We start from the raw sequence: 22034 nt of genomic DNA on the forward strand, positions 1-22034 counted from the left end.
CATCAATCGATCCCTCTGCTTTTTCAAACCTCTCAAACATAACTATCTGCCATAATTACTTTCTACTGAGATCTGGCGAGCATGAGGAAGCATGTGGTTCCTGTCTGGTAGGATAGCCTACGTGTTAATATATTCTACTGTATCTCTGTGTGTGAACCAAGCCTATGATGATGCTGTTTTAGAAGGTTGTGGAGACCAACCTCTATTCAGTCTGTTAGGCTAGTACACTAGTAAAAAGGTGCACACAAAGCAGGATATCAATCACATCGGAAATGATGTAAGAAGTTTGTTTCCCCCATTCAAAACCCCATTTCTAATAGGCTAACTTGTAATATGTGCTCTTTGCTATTGCATCTTTATTACTCCTGTTTACATGTATATTACCATAAGTATTTATATATTCCCACTACCAGTCACTTTTTATGTATAAACCCACCTCAACCATTCTAGCACATTGAAAAAGGTACTTGCACTGACCAGTGTATATACCTGCATTCTCGTGTTTCTTTAACACATCGTAGTTCTTGTGTGATTTAAATTTGTACATTTTATTATCTATAATATTATTATCACTGCATTGTTGGTAAAGAGCTCTCAAGGTAAGAATTTCACTGTACTGTTTTACACCTGTTGTATCCTGTGTACGTGGCGAATAAACTTAGAAACATGAAACTTAGAAACATATTTGACGTGTAAAATAAATCAGTGATGATTAAATGTGTATTATAACAGCATAAGCCTCTTTTTTTGTGTTCAGGTCTGATGGGGTGTGAGAAGCAGTAAACATGGAACACTTTGAGGCTGCTCCAGGTTGGTAAGTACAGTCTGCGTTGCCTTGTTGTCATTCACGTACATGCTAGGCCTATGCAATACATGGCACTTTTGCTGGCGCTGATTCATTGAAGGAAGAAAGCTGCTAAGGCAAAAATGTAGTTTGTCTAACTCATCTTTTTTTGCCTCTAAATATGTAATTTGGGGCTTCATAAGTGCCAATAGTGTTTCAGTGAGCTGTTGATTAGTTTTGAGTGCAGTCGTGCCTCTTCTGTCTATACCATTCGTCATGCTAATTCACATTTTAATTAATGTCCGTCAAGCCCTATGGTTAAAGCAATATTCACAGGCTTGACTACCCCATTAGAGGCTTTAGTACTGAGTAATACATGTATATGGTTTGTTCAGATTCTCAAATCCACAGCAAGCGCAGTAATTCTGATATTTTGGAAATGCTTACAATCAAATTCAATTATATGTGGGCCTATCTTTTATGGAGCCGTTATGGCAGCTCTTACTGATAGATCTAACTTATGTTCTCAATTTAGCCAGTCTGTACAGTACATTGTGTTCAATCAGTCTGAAAGCTGACATATCACTCATGTAAGGTTTCTTTTAGAATCCATTACAGTAATATCCTTCTCATGAGACTATTAGCAGATCACTCAAACATGATTGGGAGATTGGCTAAACCAAGAATGTGATAGTACTGTAAGGCCCCTCTGGCTTAAAGCAATCCAAGACCTGTGGATCTGTAGTGACCCATTTTAAGGTCAGACGTCTCCCTGACCTGACCCTGATATCTCATTTCCTCCCCACTGGGCTGGCTGGCAGGCGGGCACACCCTCTCTAAGGCACCTGCAGAGCAAGACGCCGGTCCTTCCCTGTGATACACTCATCACATGCCTCCCTCTCCCACAAATGAGCTGTGATTGAGGTGATTGGGATTTCCAGAGGCTGTCACAATGGTTTTGACTAGCAAATAGACGGGTGGTAATGGGAGAGACAGGCCTGTTATGAGAGCCCTGTCAGGGATAAGATAATGCGTCAGAGTGAAGAGGTTAAAGACACCGCTTCCCTGTTAATAATTAATTGGTGTCCGTGTGGCGGATCCACTCCAACGCTCCCAGTCACTTGATAATTGCTTTACATTTAATTTGGCTTTGGAGAGCATTTTTCAAGCGAAGTAAATTGTGCTTAGTGTTAATAATATGAACCCGTCTTCAGACACCGGTTTGGTCAGAAACCAATGGTGAATAGACAAAGGTAGGCAAAGTGTGCCAATTTGAACGCTGGAGATGGTGTCTCCATTTCTAAGTAGTTTATCTTAAACACTAATTTACATTGTCGTTTGACAGGGGGAAATATATCTATGGTTCTGTGATTTAACAAAGAAGATAATTGTTACCATTATCAAAAGTAAATTTGGGAATAATCCATTTTTTACAGTTGTATCATAGAATGACTAATTAGGGGATTCATAATACTATTACTTTTACCTGGGATGGATTAAAATAGTAGGCCTATTATTGTACACCACAGTAACTCACTTCTATAACGTATTAGAATGCTATCATGTGAAATGAAAAGTCTGAATAGGCATCTTATTGCGTACTATAAGGGGGAAACGGAATGAACCCTTTACTTTTCTCAATGTCAAGTGTCTCACCTAAGCATTTCCCAACTTTAATCCTCTTAATAAAAAAAATCTGCCAGGTGCTCTTTAGCATTTTGGGGTTCTGTGTTGCGGCAGCTTGCTCTGGTCTAAACAGTGGGGGAGAAAGAATCTGAGTTACCTTAAGTAGCAGAGCTGTCGCCACAGTGACAGTGTCAGGCCTCCTACTGAGGCGCCCTCCAACTGACTGGCTCCTAAGGTCATGTGAGTTAAACTGCCCAGGTGTATCTGTGTGCAATTAAGTGCTAGACAAAAGAGAACCAGCAGACGTCACGTCAGACTCGGGCCCCAGAGGACAGGAGTTGCCCATCCCTGACCTATATAGTGATTAGGGCTGGCACAATTACTGCATAACCAACAGTTATGGATGAAGATTGTAATTTTAAATAAAATAACAGTTTACGTTTATTTGATACTTTTTTTGTGTGTGGCACGAACAGCTGAACATGGATTCTTAACAATGTGATGAAAATGTGTTGCTCCTTGCTGAAACAAGCAAAGAGTTGTAGCAAACAAGTCTTTGTTTGCCTAGGCAATGCCCCCTCCCTGCAGCAGCAGCACGGCAACACATGCAGTCAGGAGAGGAGGAGAACACTATTGGAACGGTGACCACTGTCATTTGGCTGACCAATAACTGTCACCCAAAATTCCATGACTGTCACAGTCCTAATAATGATGTTAAATAACAGTTGGACATCAACTGAGCAAAATCCTATTTCTGCTGAAATAATCCTGTAAAAATGTACATTGTTGTATGATTGTTAGCTGTAGTGTGATTAGACTGTATGCCTGGATGCACCCAGAAGGGGTAATGTGTGCTCGTGTGTGTGCGCTTCACCCAGCTATAAAGCTCCTCATCTGTAGATGACACCATCAGATGTTTGTGGAGCTGGCATGAAAATGGCTTCTCAGTGGAACACTGCCCGTGTGAGCAGTGCAGAGAGGAAGGTGCCCCACACCCGTATGGAGGATGAGGCTGACCTCCAGGTAGGTAGAGACCACATCCATGTTTATTCCCAGTTTCCCCCCACCGCCCTGGGGCACTAGTACCACCCTCTACCCCTCCCCGGCTGACCTCTATACTGCCTCCATCTGCACCAGTTTGCTCCTGATTCCACCCCCTCTCTCGGTGCTTCAGATGCTCTCTTTGCCAAATCTGCAGCAGGCAGTGCTCAGCCTTGCATGCGCAGAGATAATGATCAAGTTAATTAGACCTGAGATTGAATGAACTGCGGCAGCAACTTAATCATTTGTAACTTGATTAGAAATACTATATTCTGCAACTCCAGAGACTGGCAAACTTTCCTTATTTGAGTGCTCGAAAATTAAGGTCCACTTTAGGATTCAGGTCTTGAGATAATGTTGCAATAGAAGCAGGGAAATAAATCCGAGCTCGTATACTCAAACAAGCCCATAAGCTGAGGGTACATTTCCTTGTGAATGGTTTTACTGAGTTGACAGAGCAGATGTGAGTTGCCTTTCTGTTAATGGTTCCTCTGTTATCCCCATAGCAAATATACTCATTTGGGAGGAAATTAGGTCAAGGTAGCTTTGGTGTCGTCTGTGAAGCCACCCACAACGAGACAAGGAAGAAATGGGCTATTAAGAAGGTGAACAAAGAGAAGGTGAGTGCATTAGTGTTTCCCATGGGCAGCTTGTTGACTGCAGTGGTGAAAAGAGACACTCTAAAGTCAGTCTAATGGCTACTAGAACAGCCCCACACCTCAGTGCACTCACTCAGCTTCTTCCCTCCATGCAGGCTGGAAGTTCAGGTGTTAAACTGTTGGAACGGGAAGTGAGCATCCTGAAACGTGTGAACCATGCACACATAATACATCTGGAGGAAGTCTTTGAAACACAAAAGGTAAGGGATGCTTTCTTAGAAGTAATGGAGTCAATATCTCAGTAGTGTGCGTGCAGACGATTGCATAAGCACCATGAATGAGAGCGAGGCCGGTCAGATCTATTTGTGGGGGCCATTATCAGTCTGTGTGCTGTGCTTTGTGTCCAGAGGATGTATCTGGTTACTGAGCTGTGTGAGGGAGGGGAGCTGAAGGAGCTCCTTCAGAAGAACACACGCTTCACAGAGGAGGAGACCAAGCACATCATCAACAGCCTGGCTGAGGCCATCGTCTACCTGCATAAGAAGGGTAATATGACTGACTAAAGTTATAGGTTTCACACCGTTACAAGGCTCTACATTTGAACATTTTACACTGTGAAACTGTATTTCAAGCAACAATAAAGGGTAAGAGGCAGAATATCAGACTATGCCTTCTTTGACCTTTATGAAACATAACAAACTAATCTAGGTGCACTGATTAAATCATTCCAACATTAATGCAAACAGTACAGACAATGTGTTGTATGAGTAAATTGTGTGCGGGGACGATGTTCAAATTGGTGATATCACGGTCACATCGTACTCAAACGAGTCAAATTGGTGATATCACGGTCACATCGTACTCAAACGAGTCAAATTGCTTTGGCCTCATTGACATGTGATAATCAGGGAGATGATACCACGTTATGGCTCCCAGTCATTATAGAACCTGGCTTATTCTAATAATGAGATAATAATGAACAACTGCCAGGCAAAAATGGTAGCCCTTTTAATTGAGTCTGAGGGGTTTATTTGAAGATGCTGCTTTTCCCCCCTCCTGATGGTGAAATCTCTAGTTAGAGGTAATTTAGGACGTTGCTTGGCAATGAGACACCATTACATGGGGCTAATGACTCATTTACAACGAGCTGGGGAGGAATACAGATTAATAGGTGTGTTTTCACACTAAGAGTCCCTCTGCGCTGTCGTGCGGCACTTCTATGGCGACTAATGATACCAGTGGGGATGTGATGTTAAAGGTTAGCAGTGACTGTCACAGGTAGTGCCTTAAAGGGCAATTCCACCACTTTTCAACCACATTTTCATTGTCTCCAGCTCAATAGCAGTGTGTACATGTATGAAAACGGTGCACCACTACGTTTTGTAGAAATAAATATAAACGTGCTGTTTTCAGATATGTACACACTGGTTTGGTGCTGGAGATGATGAATATGGGGTAAAAAAGTGGAGGAATTGTCCTTTAACCATATATAAGCAGCATGCACATTCATTACTTCTTGAAAAGGAAATATGACAAATTGTTTAGTAAAGACATTGATATGATACATTTATTTTGCATAGAACGATTAATTTGGTCCCATGGAATATTACTATGAATTTTGTGAACCATTTGTTCATTGTACTATAAGTTCTTCACCATGCTGTTGTTACTATATAGATATAGAGGTTCATCCACTGTTGCGCACCCCGGAGTCTTTTTATTCAGTCCATATCTTCCTGAGCTCAATCTACATGAACATTCGAGCAGAGGAAACAATATATTAGAGGCCAGAATGCTCCGCCCCCCTCACAAAATCACTTTAACAGAGTTGAACTTTAAGACTCCAGGGGAGAGAACTTCTCAAACTAATATGTGTGCAGACACTTTATTTTCCATCCCATCAAGTCAATCTAGCAGCAGCATCTAATCTAACCTTTATAACTCTCTCAAACGTCTCCGAATCCTCCGCTCAATTCTGCACATCTCTTGTAATGACCACTGATACTTTGTGGCTCACCATTTTTAAAAGGAGGCTGATATCTAGAGATTTGTCATAGGGATTGCTTGAATTTAGTAAGGCGCTCATGGTTTTCCTGAGGATAAAGTAGCTGTTCTTGTCACAATCTCTGGGACATCAGCTGGGGCAGAACCCCTCTCTTTCTCAGTGAATCAAACTCATTCCCAGTGGAATGCTCGATGACATCCATGATTGATTAAGGTTGTGGAGATGTCACCTGTTGAAAACAAGGCAACACTAAACATATCGTTCCCCACGAATGATGCAGGGATGTCATGTGTCCTACTTATATCAGTACACTCGTAAAACTTCTATTAGATCAAATATGCCACACACAGCAAAAAAAAAACATTCAACTTATTGTCACCAAATTTGACACGAATTGCAAAAAAAGTATATCTCCCTCACTAACTTTAAGCATCAGCTGTAAGAGCAGCTTATCGATCATTGCACCTGTACACAGCCCAGCTGTAAATAGCCCACCCAACTACCTCATCCCCATATTGTTATTTATTTATTTTTGCTCCTTTGCACCCCAGTATCTCTACTTGCACATTCATCTTCTGCACATCTATCACTCCAGTGTTTAATTGCTAAATTGTAATTATTTCGCCACTATGGCCTATTTATTGTCTTACCTCCCTAATCTTACTACATTTGCACACACTGTATAAAGATTTTTCTATTGTGTTATTGACTGTATGTTTGTTTATCCCATGTGTAACTCTGTGTTGTTTGTGTCGCACTGCTTTGCTTCATCTTGGCCAGGTCGCAGTTGTAAATGAGAACTTGTTCTCAACTGGCCTACCTGCCATCATACTTGTCCTCTCTGCTAAAGACCTTTTGAAAGCCATTATGGTTGGTTCTTCTCATAGTAAAGGTGGTGTTCCTTTTTTGTATTTCAGACATAGTTCACCGAGACCTGAAACTGGAAAACATTCTAGTGAAGAGCTATCATCATGGTGTTGATAATGACATGATCAATATCAAGGTGAGACGGCGACACAAACTGGAAGACTTTCACTGCCGTTTCTCATCCAGCCAGTCTCTGCAGGGACTTAAGGACAGGCTCCTGATGTGTTTTTCTTTTCTTTCTCCCACTCCCCCTAAATGGTTTTAAATGCTACCTCATTATGACAGACCCCCTTTTGGTTCCCCTTTATATCACGCCGTACAGAAGGGTGAATCAAGAGCATCTTTTAAGACAAATTACCGCCTGGGCCCAGCATGTTGTGTGCATTGACGGAGCGCAGGTTAAAGCAGATACCTGGAGCGCGGGCTCAAACAAGGCAGGGCGGCAGCATAAATCACACACACACTGCTGAAAGACAGCGTTGTTCTGGCACGGTATAAAAGGCTTTTATCTGTAAGGAGGAGGTCATCTCTCCTGGATATTTTCTCCTGTTGTATTTCTCATTAACTTAATCATTATGATTTTCCCCTCACTATTGTCATTGGTTGCACTAATTGCACTGTTTGTCTACATAACCCGGTTCAAGTATTCATGACATTACCCTGAAGAAGGCAAAGTGATGCCAAACATTGGTAAATACCCAATAAATTACTGGGAGTTTATACATGGAGTGTGCGACTTTCTTTATTTTGATAGTTTATAGTATTTGTCCTGCCTGCCATTATTTACTAGATGAGACCATACAGCATGTACAGCTCATATTTGTTATTCATCTAACATAGAGAGACCCAGTTATTGCTGCTCTTCAAGTAAACCTTGTTTTGTCTGATAAATAACAGCAACAAGAAAGGATTTGATATGAGATGGATACATGCTGTAGGCCTGCGTGTGTATCAGTGTCTGCTGTCTGCTCTCTCCTCCCAGGTGACAGACTTTGGGTTGTCAGTGAAGAAGGGGGGTGTTGGCAGTGAGAACATGCTGAAAGCCACCTGTGGGACTCCTATCTACATGGGTAAGTGACACGCTCAGCTCCTACACACAAAGATCACATCATATTAGAGTAGTCCTGTTAAAACCAGTCCTCTCCTCTCTGTTTCAGCTCCTGAGGTGATCAATGCTCATGAGTACAGTCAGCAGTGTGATGTGTGGAGTATTGGGGTCATCATGTACATGCTGTAAGCAATGCACCCACCCATCCCTCCTTTATCACTGCCTGTCTTTCTGGTCTGTCTGTGTCTCTCCCTCTCACTGTAGCAGCTTTTCCTATACTGTGTACAGTTAGCCCAGTGACTGATCAACTAGTAGTATAGTTTTTTTTCTAGTAGTATAGTTGTCACTGACAGGGCTGTGTGACTGACAGGGCTGTCTCCCTGTAGGCTGTGTGACTGACAGGGCTGTCTCCCCGTAGGCTGTGTGACTGACAGGGCTGTCTCCCCGTAGGCTGTGTGACTGACAGGGCTGTCTCCCCGTAGGCTGTGTGACTGACAGGGCTGTCTCCCCGTAGGCTGTGTGACTGACAGGGCTGTCTCCCCGTAGGCTGTGTGACTGACAGGGCTGTCTCCCCGTAGGCTGTGTGACTGACAGGGCTGTCTCCCCGTAGGCTGTGTGACTGACAGGACTGTCTCCCCGTAGGCTGTGTGACTGATAGGGCTGCCTCCCCGTAGCCTTTGTGACTGATAGGGCTGCCTCCCCGTAGCCTTTGTGACTGACAGGGCTGCCTCCCCGTAGCCTTTGTGACTGACAGGACTGCCTCCCCGTAGCCTTTGTGACTGACAGGACTGCCTCCCCGTAGCCTTTGTGACTGACAGGACTGCCTCCCCGTAGCCTTTGTGACTGACAGGACTGCCTCCCCGTAGCCTTTGTGACTGACAGGACTGCCTCCCCGTAGCCTTTGTGACTGACAGGACTGCCTCCCCGTAGCCTTTGTGACTGACAGGACTGCCTCCCCGTAGCCTTTGTGACTGAAAGGACTGCCTCCCCGTAGCCTTTGTGACTGACAGGACTGCCTCCCTGTAGGTTGTGTGGGGAACCTCCATTTATCGCCACCTCTGAGGAAAGACTCTTTGAGATGATCAAGAAGGGAGAACTCCACTTTGTCGGACCTGTCTGGGACTCTATCAGTGATGCAGGTGACATACAGTAGTACTGCTTCTCAACCTCTCTGACTTCTATTTGTAACATCTCTGGTGATATGGAACTCTAAGGACACATGGTACTTGACCACATCCAGGTTGAGCTGACAGGTCCTTCTTACAATGGTTATTATTACATGACTTTAACATAGCGTACTGACTGTCACATTTTTATCTCACCAGCCAAAAAAGTGTTGAGTTGCCTCCTGAAAGTTGATCCCGCCCATCGCATCACAGCCAATGAGCTGCTGGATAACCCCTGGATCACGGTAAGGGGCTGATCCACCCAGCTACATTTCACATTAACAATAATGAGTACAGGAAGGACTCTCTCTGGTATTGCTGCATGATGGGGTTGGGAATTGGTATCTCACAGCCTGGTTTATGGGGTTTATTGCAGTGTGGTGATATTAACCCTTTAGAGGGGGTCTAACATTAGTTAGTGGTACTGTGTCTTACAGGGTGACACCAACACTCTGGCCACACCCACCAACGTGCTGGAGATGATGCGTCTGTTCCGGGATGACCCGGAGGAGGTGGAGAGTGAGGAGGAGAGCGAGGTGGTCAGTGACGTGCTGAACGAGCTCTCTCTCAGTTGCTCCCAGGACAGCCTGACTCTGGAACCCAGGGCAACACTGGAGGACGGGGCAGGATCAGAGCATACAGTAACACTGGAACCTAGGGTTAGGCCTGAGAACAGGGCAGGGATGGAGGGTGGGGCCAGGCTGGAGGACCAGGTAAGGCCGGAGCCCAGGGTGGCCTCAGCATGCAGGAACATTGCTGAGCTCAGCTATGAGGGAGACACAGACAGTAGCAGCAGCAAACCCACCACCCCCACCAAACAGGTACTGTAGTATGCAAAGTTACCACATATACTGTACACACAACTCAGTCACGCCATGAGACTCATCATGACCTGCCACTTCATAGGTTATTTTGAACCTAACACCTATTTCACTAAACCCACCATGACTCAAGCTCTGGTTTAAAATTAGTCTTCTTGGCAAGTGAGCTGTTTCAGTTACACACTGGTATACGATCGTCCATTTCCCTTCCACTTCCACCTCAATTAGCTTATGTGGTAATGATCTTGTTTTTGACTAAAGACTAGCTCTCTGTTGCGTAGCTATACTTAAAGCATGGGAGATATCACCCAGCGGTTCAGGCTCTCTACAATATTTAGGGTTATTCAACCCCCCCCCCCCCCAATATCTCTAATCCACTGCAGAGACAGAAGAAGAAGAAGGTTGCTGCCTCATCGTCCAATGAACTGAAAACCAACAGCTCTGCTGTGAAGGTCTGCAACTCACTCAGTCCCCCCACTTCACAGGTCAGTCATTTAGCAGTCTGTCTGCAAAGTCCTCTTCTCACAACACTGGGAATTAGGCTACCATTAGATATTTGTTTTTTGACAGTTTAGACAATCGTTTTTTTTCTGATATTGATGCAATAAAGATGATTGCAACTTTTCATCGTGCAAAAAATGGTTTGAATTTGTCACATGGGCCATTGATTCATGTATTTTATATTAAGCCAAGCTGAATCTCTATTTGTCTTCACAAAACAGCCTGGAATGTATAAGATCTGATTCAAAATGGGTTGACTTGTTAAAGAAAATGCTTTTAGTTTGTTTTAAAGGCCCCCACCAGCGGGCAATGCCACCCCTATTTCGACGTAATTCCTGTCTTGTAGCGGAAATTGTTGTTTAGGTTCCACCTCCGAAGAATAACACAGGCTGCTAATACATATTCATGATTTGGGGCTGGGAACATTGTGGTGATTTCCACGGAGTGGAGAAAAACAACAAGCAGGGTGCTGATGGCTGTCAGTGTAGCTAGCTAGCATGCTAACTTTATCTAGCTAGCTAATGTTATCTGTTGTTCAAAAGATTAGCCAGCTAGGCTATGGCTGGTTCTGGAGCTGGATTTGTCATAAGCATGTAGGGCAGGGATGGGCAACTTTGAGGGTGTGGACCACAAAAAATCTGAACTCATCATGAGGGGCTGTAGTTGCTCGCCGGTTTTTATACTCGCATCCATAAAGCAAGTTTGCTTAAATTAAGCACATTTTGCCATGGAGCGGAGAGAAGATTTTGCAATTTTATAACTAATTTCATGCAATTCTACTCATTTTGCCATGGAGCGGAGAGAAAGATTAGCTCTTTTACGGATAATTTCCTGCTATTGTACACATTTTGCCGTAGGGTAGAGAGATGTTTGCAGTTTTTAATATGATATCTAAGTGAGACCGCTGGCCGCTAAGCTAACTTAGCAATCACGTTTTTTTTTTTTTGTTTGTTTGCTGACATGGGCTAATTGACTGACTATCACTAGCTAGGTTTCCATCCAATTGGAGACAGATTTTCATGTGAATATTCTAGAATGCGTATTAAGAAAATATGCACATTTTACCAGCGGTGGTATGTTTCCATCAAATGGAGTTGTTTCAGATAAATGATGACATAGTGCTCACAAAATATACTTTTTCATTCAAGTTTTTATGTACCGAATAAAAATCTAAAGTTTGACGTGTTTCCATCTGATTTCCAACTCTACCAATACTTTTGTCACAAAAACTGTTGCGTTAAATAGCAAATGTGCCTACTCTGGGCTTGGCACCTGCGCTCAAGCCAACAGCTCGCAGGTACAGTGTGGGGAGGCTGTGCGAGTTGTCTAGATTTAGTTTATTAGGATCCCCATTAGCTACTGCACATGCAGCAGCTACTCTTCCTGGGGTCCACATAAAAATTAAATGCATGACAAAGTACAGAACAGTATTAGACAAGAACAACATAAGATATTACATTAAATTCAAATAAATACAAATAAAATAAGACTTTTATATATAGTAAAGACACCAAGAGACAACTAAAATCCTATCTAGTATAAAAAATAATAGTGTCTAGTCTACATGATGAGATTATTATGGAGAAGAGCGAGAATATTTTATTTTTCAAATGGCAATCAAGCATTGATCATCATGTAGCCTAATAAACTGCAAGGTTTCCCGAGTCGTAATGGGAGGACTACACACCATATCATCGGGTGAATCCAAATTGACTTCGATATGATGGTTATATCAATATTTAGGTATACGGGCCGCCATTTCTCGAATAATCAATTTTACCAAAACAAAAAGATCCCATCAGGTCGAACGAACAAATTATCTGTCAGCATTTATAAAATTGCACTGAAACCTCCTGTTTTCATCACAGCTGCCTTGATATTTTGTATTTTTTTTCCTCCCCAATTTTGATCTTGTCTCATCGTTGCGACTCCCCAACGGGCTCGGGAAGCGAAGGTCGTGTCATGCGTCCTCCGAAACATGACCCGTCAAACCGCGCTTCTTAACACCTGCTCGCTTAACCCGGAAGCTAGCTGTACCAATGTGTCGGAGGAAAAAACGTTCAACTGACGACTGAAGTCAGCCTGCAGGTGTCCGGCCCACCACAAGGAGTCGAAGAGCACGATGAGACGAGTAGAACCCCAGTAGTGATGCCGCAACATTGCAAGGCAGTGCCTTGGACCGCTGTGCCACTCAGGAGGCCCCTAATGATTTATTTCTATACAATATGACTTAACTCGCATAAAAACTGTGGATGGAAACGTGGTTACTGACTGACATAACAAGAAAAATAATCTGCTGATGCACAACCAAATTGTGAAATTGTACCTTGTGTATTCTACTGTTCCGAGGGCCTTCAAACCGCGGGCCGCCAGTTGCCCATCCCTGATGTAGGGATACTTCGCCACAGATGGATAGGGGAAACAAGTTACTTTGACTTTGTCATCTATTGTTATCTCCAGTTTTGGCGTCTTCCATAAATTATCTATTATATTTTTCAGCTCAGTCGGAACTCGCAAACTTTGCAGGTGTTTATGATTAATAAACAATGCCATGCTGGTGGGTGGTACCATTCAACTAAAACTTAGCCCTGGGCAATTTGGGTTTGTCACATCAAGCCCAAATATATTATACTTTGACCTAAAACAATGAATTATTGACTTCAATCGTTGTGCAACACCATGAGTAAGCTATGGCAATTGTTTTTCAGCTCAAAACAGTGGATTTCTACTAGTGTGGGTATTTTAATGCTTTTTGGCCATCATGTTGGTGCTGTTGATATTTACTCACCACTAGATGGTGACAGATTTACCTAGAAGGTGAGCCGAGCTAGTGACAGATCCAGTAGATGTTGTTCTGTAGAGGTGAACCTGTTGTGTTGGCGTTGTGTGAGATGAATGTGAGTATCTTATCTTTGCAGTCCCATACAGGTGGCAAACTCTCCAGGCAGTCGAGTGCAAATCGTCTCAGCCCACAGGACAAGAGCGAGACCCACCCAACCTCTTCCCCAGTGGGGCCAGCTCCCAAACCAGCGGCCGGTCCAGGGAAGGCAGAGGCCCACAAACCCCCCCACACCCCCTCTGGCTCTAGGCCTGGGAGCCGCTCCCCACGACCACCTCTCTGCAGCAGGCATAAGAAGAGCTCCTAGGCACCAGCAGCAGAGTCCCCATTCCCACGGGCGCGGCGTGCCAAAGGAGAGGAACCCAGTCAGAGCTGTACCCTTGGGGGTGGCAGGCCTGCTAGACACATGACTTGTTGGTATTAATCTATACACTGTGTGGCACACACCAGCCCTGGACTGAATGAATAGTCTCTCACACACCCACTGTGATGTTGTTTAAGAATGGCCAGTAGACAGATGCTGAAGATAGGTTTGTCAGTAGCATCAGCTTGAATGCATTCAGAGGGTAAACCAGCATGCTGTGGAATCAGGAGAGCAAATAATTGACCTAGCAAAATAATTTCACAGTAAAGCACCTGATTCCTGTTGTTCAAACTATCCCTGTTGTGTCCCCACTGACCTATCTTAGGCTACCTGTCGTTTCTGTTATGCTTAGTTACATACTTTGTCTGCATTTTCCATATCAAACTCACCGACAGTCGGAGTCGTTTCAAAATACACTCATTAAAAAGTAGATGGGGAAACTCAAAGGGAGTGTTCATCTCTCTTATTTATTCCGTTGGGCATAATTCATGATTTATTAGTGGTACACTGGGTTGTGTAGCTGTTAGTATACTTTTACAGTACATAGAAAACACTATTTCTTTCAGTATCCTAACGGGCAAATTTGTTATGAAAGATCTTCAAAGTGCTTTGTTTTTCCCCACAAATGTCATTAACATAAAAATAGTCCAACATTCATTAGTAGTCAGTGGCGACCAGGGGCTCAAGCTTGTCTGCTGTTTATTCTTTTCATTGAGCTGTTTTTAGGATGCTTTAAGGATGATTGCCAAGCATTATGAGAAGAAGCTAATGTACAGAAACTCCATTATTTTGTGTTCAATAAACATAATCAGAAATGTGATTTATTTTTTTGTGATTCTGTGATAACTTTTCCATTATTCTGTTTTGATCTCTCACTTTTTCTAAAATAAAATAAAAATGCAGTTGACCCTCTTTGGGTCCATACAGACCGCCAGTGGCACACAGGCTGGTTACGCACCATCAAAACGCAGGGGATTGGGACTGAGGGCAACCATGGCTCTAATCTCGTTTGGGAGGCCATTGAAAGCAGCAGGAGCTACTTTGAGGGCTCTGCCATTCAAGCACAGGTCTTTCTGTTGTAGAGAGAATAATCCCCAGCATAGATACAACATTAAAGTAGTCAAGCAGAACCCACAGAGGCTGTATTTCAAATCCACCCATTTGCATCTTGAAGTGAATGTGTGCAGACAGTGGAGCACGGATTGAGCAGAGGCTTTCTCTGTGTGTATGTGTGTGGTGGTTGGATTAGCTCTTTTGAAGTGAAGCACATGGCACATTTTTCCTTTTGGGTGATTGGTTCACGGCCTTTAAACTGTGTAAATAGCTCCCTTTTATCAAAGGCTGCCAGTGCTTTGTCCAGGTAGGCATGCTTGCCTTTCCTGGCCTGGTGGATGGAGCCTAGTTTTGATACACAACTTTCAAAATAAAATAGAAAATGCTTTATGGGAGCACAGAGTGAATGACAAATTAAATATATTTTATAATATTCACTGAGTATACCAAACATTAAGAACACCTTCCTAATATTGAGTTGGAGGGGCATGGACTCCACAAGGTGTCGGAAGCGTTCCACAGGGATGCTGGCCCATGTTGACTCCAATGCTTCCCACAGTTGTTAAATTGGCTGGATGTTCTTTGGGTGGTGGACCATTCTTCATACACACAGGAAACTGTTGAGGGTGAAAAACCCAGCAGCGTTGCAGTTCTTGACACAAACCGGTGCGCGTGGCACCTACTACCATACCTCATTCAAAGGCATTTAAATGTTTTGTCTTGCCCATTCACCCTCTGAATGGCACACATACACAATCCATGTCTCAGGGCTTAAAAATCATTTAACCTATACCTGAAGTGTATTTAACAAGTGACATCAAGGGATCATAGCTTTCATCTGGTCAGTGTGTCTTGGAAAGAGCAGGTGTCCTTAATGTTTTGTATACTCAGTCTATATTATCAATAAAAATGAAGGGCAAAAGGAAATGGGAAAACACCAAACTGTAATATTGTAGGATTACATTTGTAATTTACTTGATACTACTTATGTAAGCACCAGATGGAGCTGTAGTGGATTCCAGAGTTAATTTCTAGAGTTGACAGGTGGGCGCTGGCTAGAATGGCCTGCTATCTGGTTTCATGTGTGAATGCAGCCGTATACGTGTGTGATTGATTGAGCCATTTAAATAATTATGATGGTGTATGTAAGTTGTCAGTGATGAATAACTGCATGTTTGCTGTGATGTCTCGATGATTCATTTAAGGAAAATAGCATGTTGAGAGGGACATTTTCGCCCAGCATAATCCACTGATCTGAGAAAAAAAGCATTGAAGATAACAATGATTCATTCAGTTTGTAAACCCCTCCTCCCTTTAGACCCGTGAACTGAATTTGCATAAGGTCTGTTTAGACAACCTCCTGTATGGCTAATGCGTTGTCAGAGGCAGAGATGGGATTTCAGCATATGGTCCTCATTTTCTTGTGCCAGACTTTTAATTCATTATAGAGGGGAAAAAATCTCCAAATTGAATTGGGGAAGTGGAATGTGACCTGCAGTAAGTGTGTGCATCTACAGACCTCAGGGAAGAAGACATTTAAAGAGATTGAATGTCTTCATATGCAGCTAGGTCATATGCTTTGACATTCGCAGTATTGTCCATTTATGTATTAAAAAAGCAAACAAATGTCTGCCAGATTTTTTTCTTGATGCACCAAACTTCTATCAGATTTTGCAGAAGTACAGAGAGGGAGAAGGAGAGTCCACAGAACAAGCAGGACGGTATGGGTGCTAGGTTAGGGGCGTGAGTTTGCGACAAGGCATGGAGGCAAAGGAAATTAGAAATTCGGCGGGATGGAACCAGGGATGCGCCCTCTGCCCCCATCTCCAGTGGTGCTCCTGACAGATGGGAGCAGGGGGAGGGTGCGAGCAGCCTCCCGAGTTGGGAGATTAAAACACTGCAGCCCCTTTTGCAGCCTGGAGAGAGTGTGTCACTGTGGAAGGGTGGGGTGAGGAGATGGCACCTGTGGTGAGACTCTTGGGGGGTGCAGGACCGCTAATGTCAAAGGAGGAGAGGATGCATCCCTCCCCTGGCCCCCCCTCTGCTGGAACCCCTTTTATTCACTGCCAGGCAGAGATGAGGGTGGAGGGGGGTGGGGGCTGCATCTCAATAACCTTAATAGAGCTCCCTTTAATTAATCAGCTCATCTGCAGAGACCCGATACCTGCAGCTGAGCCCCCCATCCACTCCCCAACACAACATCCTCCCTCACACCACACCTCTCTGCTGCCGTGACTTTGTGCTAATGAGGTAACGCAGCTACAATGTCATGGAAACATTTCAGAGACGTTATCTGTAGGAGCTCATCACACATGCTGAGGTCCCTGATCCCCTTCAATGTTTGCATCTGTGTGTGTGAGTCCTCCCTTGCTGTGCTACAATGCAACCATTTTACCAAAACAAACATATTCAAAATGATAAAGGAGGAGGGGAAACCATGATGTCACAGCAGTGGGTTGGATTTCTAAAGAAGAAGAAAGGCGTAAAAACCACACCTCAAGTAAACATTTGAGACAGATGGCAATTTCAAAGCAAGCCTCATCAATCTTTGTTGACACTATTCCTTTTTTAAACTACTCTTATTTGGGATATTTGCAATTATAATACATATGCTCATTTGAATATCAAATTAATTAGTGAACACACTAGAGTAAATGCCTTTTTTATAAGTCGTTGTTAAAAGTGAGAAATTCTCGATAACGGTTGGATGGTGTGTTAATTTACAGTGATATCTAATCCCAAGTTACAGCACATAAAAGGCATTACTATACATATTTTAATGGGGAGGTGGTTGTTTTCCAAACAATTTTCTGCTAGAGTACATTTTTAATTTATTCATATTTAATTTATTGGTCTCTGCATATCCACTCAGTAAAACTAATCAACAGCATGTATGGGCCCCTCTTAAAGTCACAGCTCTCTGGCAGCCAGCCTCTGATCAGGATAAACCCTTCATTTCAAAAGTTCTTTCCATTTCTGCAAAGAGCAGGCTGGGTAAAATACCCTCTCTACATTCAGTCAACCAGGATGATACCATCTCCAAGGAGACTGTTCGATTCTCACAGACAACCTTTTAATAATTGAAAAAAAAGTCAGAAAATGAAAAATGTGCCCAGCCTTGAATGATCCGAAATATTTCAATTTCTGCGGGTACTGACCATCGCCACCGCTGTCAGAATGTCATCGGCTAAGGACAGAGCCTCTGCCTCTCCTCAAACTCATCTGCCCTTGAGTTGGCTTTTTTACGGTGCTTTGGCAATCATTTAACACAGTGTGACTGGAGTTCTTATCACCTCCACTGTACGCTCCAAATACCTATCGACCCATTGACACACGGCGAAGAGGGACCTGCACAACCTTACACATGGAAATGATTTCAATTAATTACCATTCCCCCTAGAGGTGGCAGAGCGGGGGTGAGACAAAGGACCCAAACAAGGAGCATTTCTCTGGCGTAATGTGCACCATGTGTAATGAGCGGCGGAAAGGTCATTTGACACATTTCTGCAAGTATGAATCAATTTATTTAGAGCACGTAATTCTGTACTCACCTCGGCGGCATCGTGGTTTGGCAATGCATTGAGAGGGTGTATTACTAAAGTGGGTCTTCAGTTTCCTCCCTGTAGCCCCGGCTGACCGCAGGAGTGCCTGGAAAGCAGGGAGATAGCGAAATGGAGTGTGCCAGATGCAATCAGTCATATCATAAGAAAATCGCCTCCATCACCTTCAGTGTAATTGGAACATTCATTACAGTCCAGTAAAAACGCAAGGCACCATTAGATGTACGCTTTAGGAGTGGATTCCTGGAGAATGAGAGACTTTCGGGGTCTCGATACGGGGTCACAGTCAAGTAAATAATAGGAATTGTTCCTGCGAGGCTCAGAAAACCACTAGGCCCCTGGTTACGCACCAAAACACAACCTGGCACAGCAGAGGGGAAGAAATTCAATTATCGGACAGAAAATAAGATGCCCCTTATGCCCCTCAGTACAACAAGAACAACAATCAGAACAGTCTCCTATCCAATATCTCACTTGGAGATTCACACGTGGTCATTCTTGTTAATGTCACGTGTCTTCTACATTTGTCAAGTACCTGACAGTATTTTCTCAAAAGTTGAAGAATTGGTAGATTTCAGTCAATGTACTGTAGGATGCAGCTGATGGGACTTCTTTATTGATTGTTTCTGTCACATCATTTTCAGAGATCTATTCTGTAAAAAAACACTGATATTATTTGCAAACCCGGTAACGTACAGGGTATGGATTATGTGTGCAATGTTTAATATGTATCATTATTTTAAGTAGCCGCCACTGTCCTCATGGCCTTAGTGTCAACTGTGAGGATAAACATTCTACTGCCACCAGGGGGACCAAGCCCTAGCCACAGCCTTGTCCCCAATGCTACAGTTTGGAGCCATTGTAGTATTTTGTTATTGCTTGTTTTATGTTGTACTTGTTTGTAATGTTTTCCAATGGGTCTAGAGGGAAATTTGTCACTGTAAACCATGCTGAAAATAAAACAAAAACATTTGGTCGATCAAAGGAAGAATATTTAATATGTTTAGGTTTGAAAATTGACTTATTATTTATGTTCTGAGGGCTGTTTTTAGGAAACTTTGTTGTAAACAAAACAGGCAGAAGAAGAATAGAGTGTAAATAAGAGTGTATACAGGAATTCTACTCAGAGTAAGCCTAAAGTCACTTCCAGATATCATCATTTTACATTCTCTTTGTGAGGTATAAACACCCTAACAACAAATCCACCCGTTTATAGTATCTCTAGCCAACTCTCACTAATGACTGTTTTGGGGGGTAAAATTCATCTGCATTAAATATGAATAAAAAGGCATGATGAAATAATTAGGCAATGCCTTTCATGTAACATACACACACTATGAAGGGCTTGTGACTCATTTGAACTAAAAAACCTTTGCTCTGTCCAAATTGACCCTCAATTCCAAAAGTATGTGTAATTACCATAGCAATTAAGAGCACTAAATGACTACTAAAGGCATTTGGGTTAAACAAATATTTATATTCCCCCACAAATTTCTTTGCTATAAAGTGGGTGAAAATGTATGATTCTTCGACGAGCTGGTATGTATTCAGTGTAGTTATGTAGCTAGTGGTGCAGGTGCTCCATACAGTAAGATCCTCCTGGTCCTTCCCTGAGCCCATTCATTTCCTCTGGGATGACTGAAGCTAGGGCTCAGTCACAGGAAATATGGCCTGCTGTGCTCTACCCCAGTCCTCTCTCTATATACCCCAGCCCTCTCTCTCTATATCCATCCCTCTCTCTACCCCAGTCCTCTCTCTATATACCCCAGTCCTCTCTCTCTCTATCCCATCCCTCTCTCTACCCCAGTCCTCTCTCTATATACCCCAGTCCTCTCTCTCTCTATCCCATCCCTCTCTCTACCCCAGTCCTCTCTCTCTCTATCCCATCCCTCTCTCTACCCCAGTCCTCTCTCTATATACCCCAGCCCTCTCTCTCTCTACTTCATTCCTCTCTCTCGCTATACCCCACCTCTCTCTCTACCCCAGCCCTCCCTATCTCTCTACCCCAGTCATCTCTCTCTCTCTCTCTCTACCCCAGGCCGTGACAGAACTACCCACCACAAGCGGACCAAGCAGCGTGGCCAGGAGGGGCAGACAGAGTGGAAAACATCATGGACCTGGGAGGAGGTGATGTCAGGACACGAGAGCCTGCCATGGAAGCAGGCAGAGGCAGCGAGGAAGGCGGAAGCAGAGAGAAGAGGGGACCAGCGTTACACAGGGTCACGGCTGGCAAGGAAGACCGGGAGGCCACTCCCCCCAAAAATAGGGGGGGCACACGGGGAGGGTTGGCGGTGTCTCCAGTGCACGTTCACAGCCCGGTGCGCTCTGAGCCAGGGTATCCTGCGCCGGCTCTGCGCACTGTGTCTCCGGTACGCTATCAGCCCAGTGCGTCCTATGCCTGCACTCCGCACGTGCCGGGCCAAAGTGGGCATTCAGCCAGGACGAGTGGTGCCAGCTTTAAGCACCAGATCTCCAGTGCTCCCCCACAGCCCGGTTCGACCTGTGCCTGCTCCATGGACCAGGACTCCAGTATGTCTCCCCAGCCTGGTGAGTCCTATGCCTGCTTCCAGAACCAGGCCTCCAGTAGGTCTCCCCAGCCTGGTGAGTCCGGAGCCTGCAGCGACGGTCTCCAATCCGGCGCATCTGGCGACGGTCTCCAATCCGGAGCCTCCGGCGACGGTCCCCAGTCCGTGGTCTCCGGCGACGAGGGTCCCCAGTCCGTGGCCTGCGGCGAGGGTCCCCAGTCCGGGGCCTGCAGAGAGGGTCCCCAATCCGGGGCCTGCGGCGAAGGTCCCCAGTCCGGGGCCTGCGGAGAGGGTCTCCAGTCCGGGGCCTGCGGCGAGGGTCCCCAGTGCGGGGATGAAAGGATGAAACAGCGTCTGTGCCACCAGTAAGTACAGATAGTAGTATAAATCCACTCGCATGGTTCCTGCAGCCGGACAACTTTCTCATGGCTTCTGGAGGGAAATGCTGTAGGAATGCTCAACCAGTGTCGCTCATTCAGTCGACATAAACTTTCAACCGGTTCTCCCCATTAAGCAGCGAGTCGGAGTCAGAGGCCGAGCCTTCTCTGGTCTCCACTCCTCCCGTTACGGGATCTGAGACGCCGAAGCCTCCCACCATTAGCTCTGACAAATTGAAAACCCTAGTCATTGGCGACTCCATTACCCGCAGTATTAGACTTAAAACGAATCATCCAGCGATCATACACTGTTTACCAGGGGGGCAGGGCTACCGACGTTAAGGCTAATCTGAAGATGGTGCTGGCTAAAGCTAAAACTGGCGAGTGTAGAGTATAGGGATATTGTTATCCACGTCGGCACCAACGATGTTAGGATGAAACAGTCAGAGTTCACCAAGCGCAACATAGCTTCAGCGTGTAAATCAGCTAGAAAGATGTGTCGGCATCGAGTAATTATCTCTGGCCCCCTCCCAGTTAGGGGGAGTGATGAGCTCTACAGCAGAGTCTCACAACTCAATCGCTGGTTGAAAACTGTTTTCTGCCCCTCCCAAAAGATAGAATTTGTAGATAATTGTCCCTCTTTCTGGGACTCACCCACAAACAGGACCAAGCCTGGCCTGTTGAGGAGTGACGTACTTCATCCTAGCTGGAGGGGTACTCTTATCTTATCTACGAACATAGACAGGGCTCTAACTTTCCTAGCTCCACAATGAAATAGGGTGCAGGCCAGGCAGCAGGCTGTTAGCCAGTGGAGTCTGCCACTAGCACAGTCAGTGTAGTCAGCTCAGCTATCCCCAT

The 22034-nt window shown here is 44.4% G+C and overlaps 1 protein-coding gene across 1 annotated transcript; it reads left to right on the forward strand.

Annotated features, from left to right (window-relative positions):
* The first annotated feature begins 81 nt into the window (after positions 1-81).
* LOC120052798 (serine/threonine-protein kinase 33-like) lies at positions 82-14436 on the forward strand. Its single transcript, XM_038999927.1, has 14 exons — positions 82-107; positions 801-810; positions 3311-3433; positions 3958-4071; positions 4206-4310; positions 4458-4596; positions 6973-7058; positions 7905-7992; positions 8080-8155; positions 8997-9109; positions 9296-9381; positions 9574-9957; positions 10296-10442; positions 13377-14436. The coding sequence occupies exons 1-14, from the start codon at positions 82-84 to the stop codon at positions 13602-13604; spliced, it is 1725 nt and encodes a 574-aa protein (XP_038855855.1). The 3' UTR covers positions 13605-14436.
* Positions 14437-22034: the final 7598 nt, after the last annotated feature.

This window comes from Salvelinus namaycush, chromosome 1, assembly GCF_016432855.1.
Source record: "Salvelinus namaycush isolate Seneca chromosome 1, SaNama_1.0, whole genome shotgun sequence".
In the NCBI taxonomy this organism is placed as follows: domain Eukaryota; kingdom Metazoa; phylum Chordata; class Actinopteri; order Salmoniformes; family Salmonidae; genus Salvelinus; species Salvelinus namaycush.

Coding starts and splice junctions, on each gene's coding strand:
- LOC120052798 (XM_038999927.1), top strand. CDS start 82: ATGAGGAAGCATGTGGTTCCTGTCTG. Junction 7,059..7,904: donor ATGACATGATCAATATCAAG/GTGAGACGGCGA, acceptor CTCTCCTCCCAG/GTGACAGACTTTGGGTTGTC. Junction 9,110..9,295: donor GGACTCTATCAGTGATGCAG/GTGACATACAGT, acceptor TTATCTCACCAG/CCAAAAAAGTGTTGAGTTGC.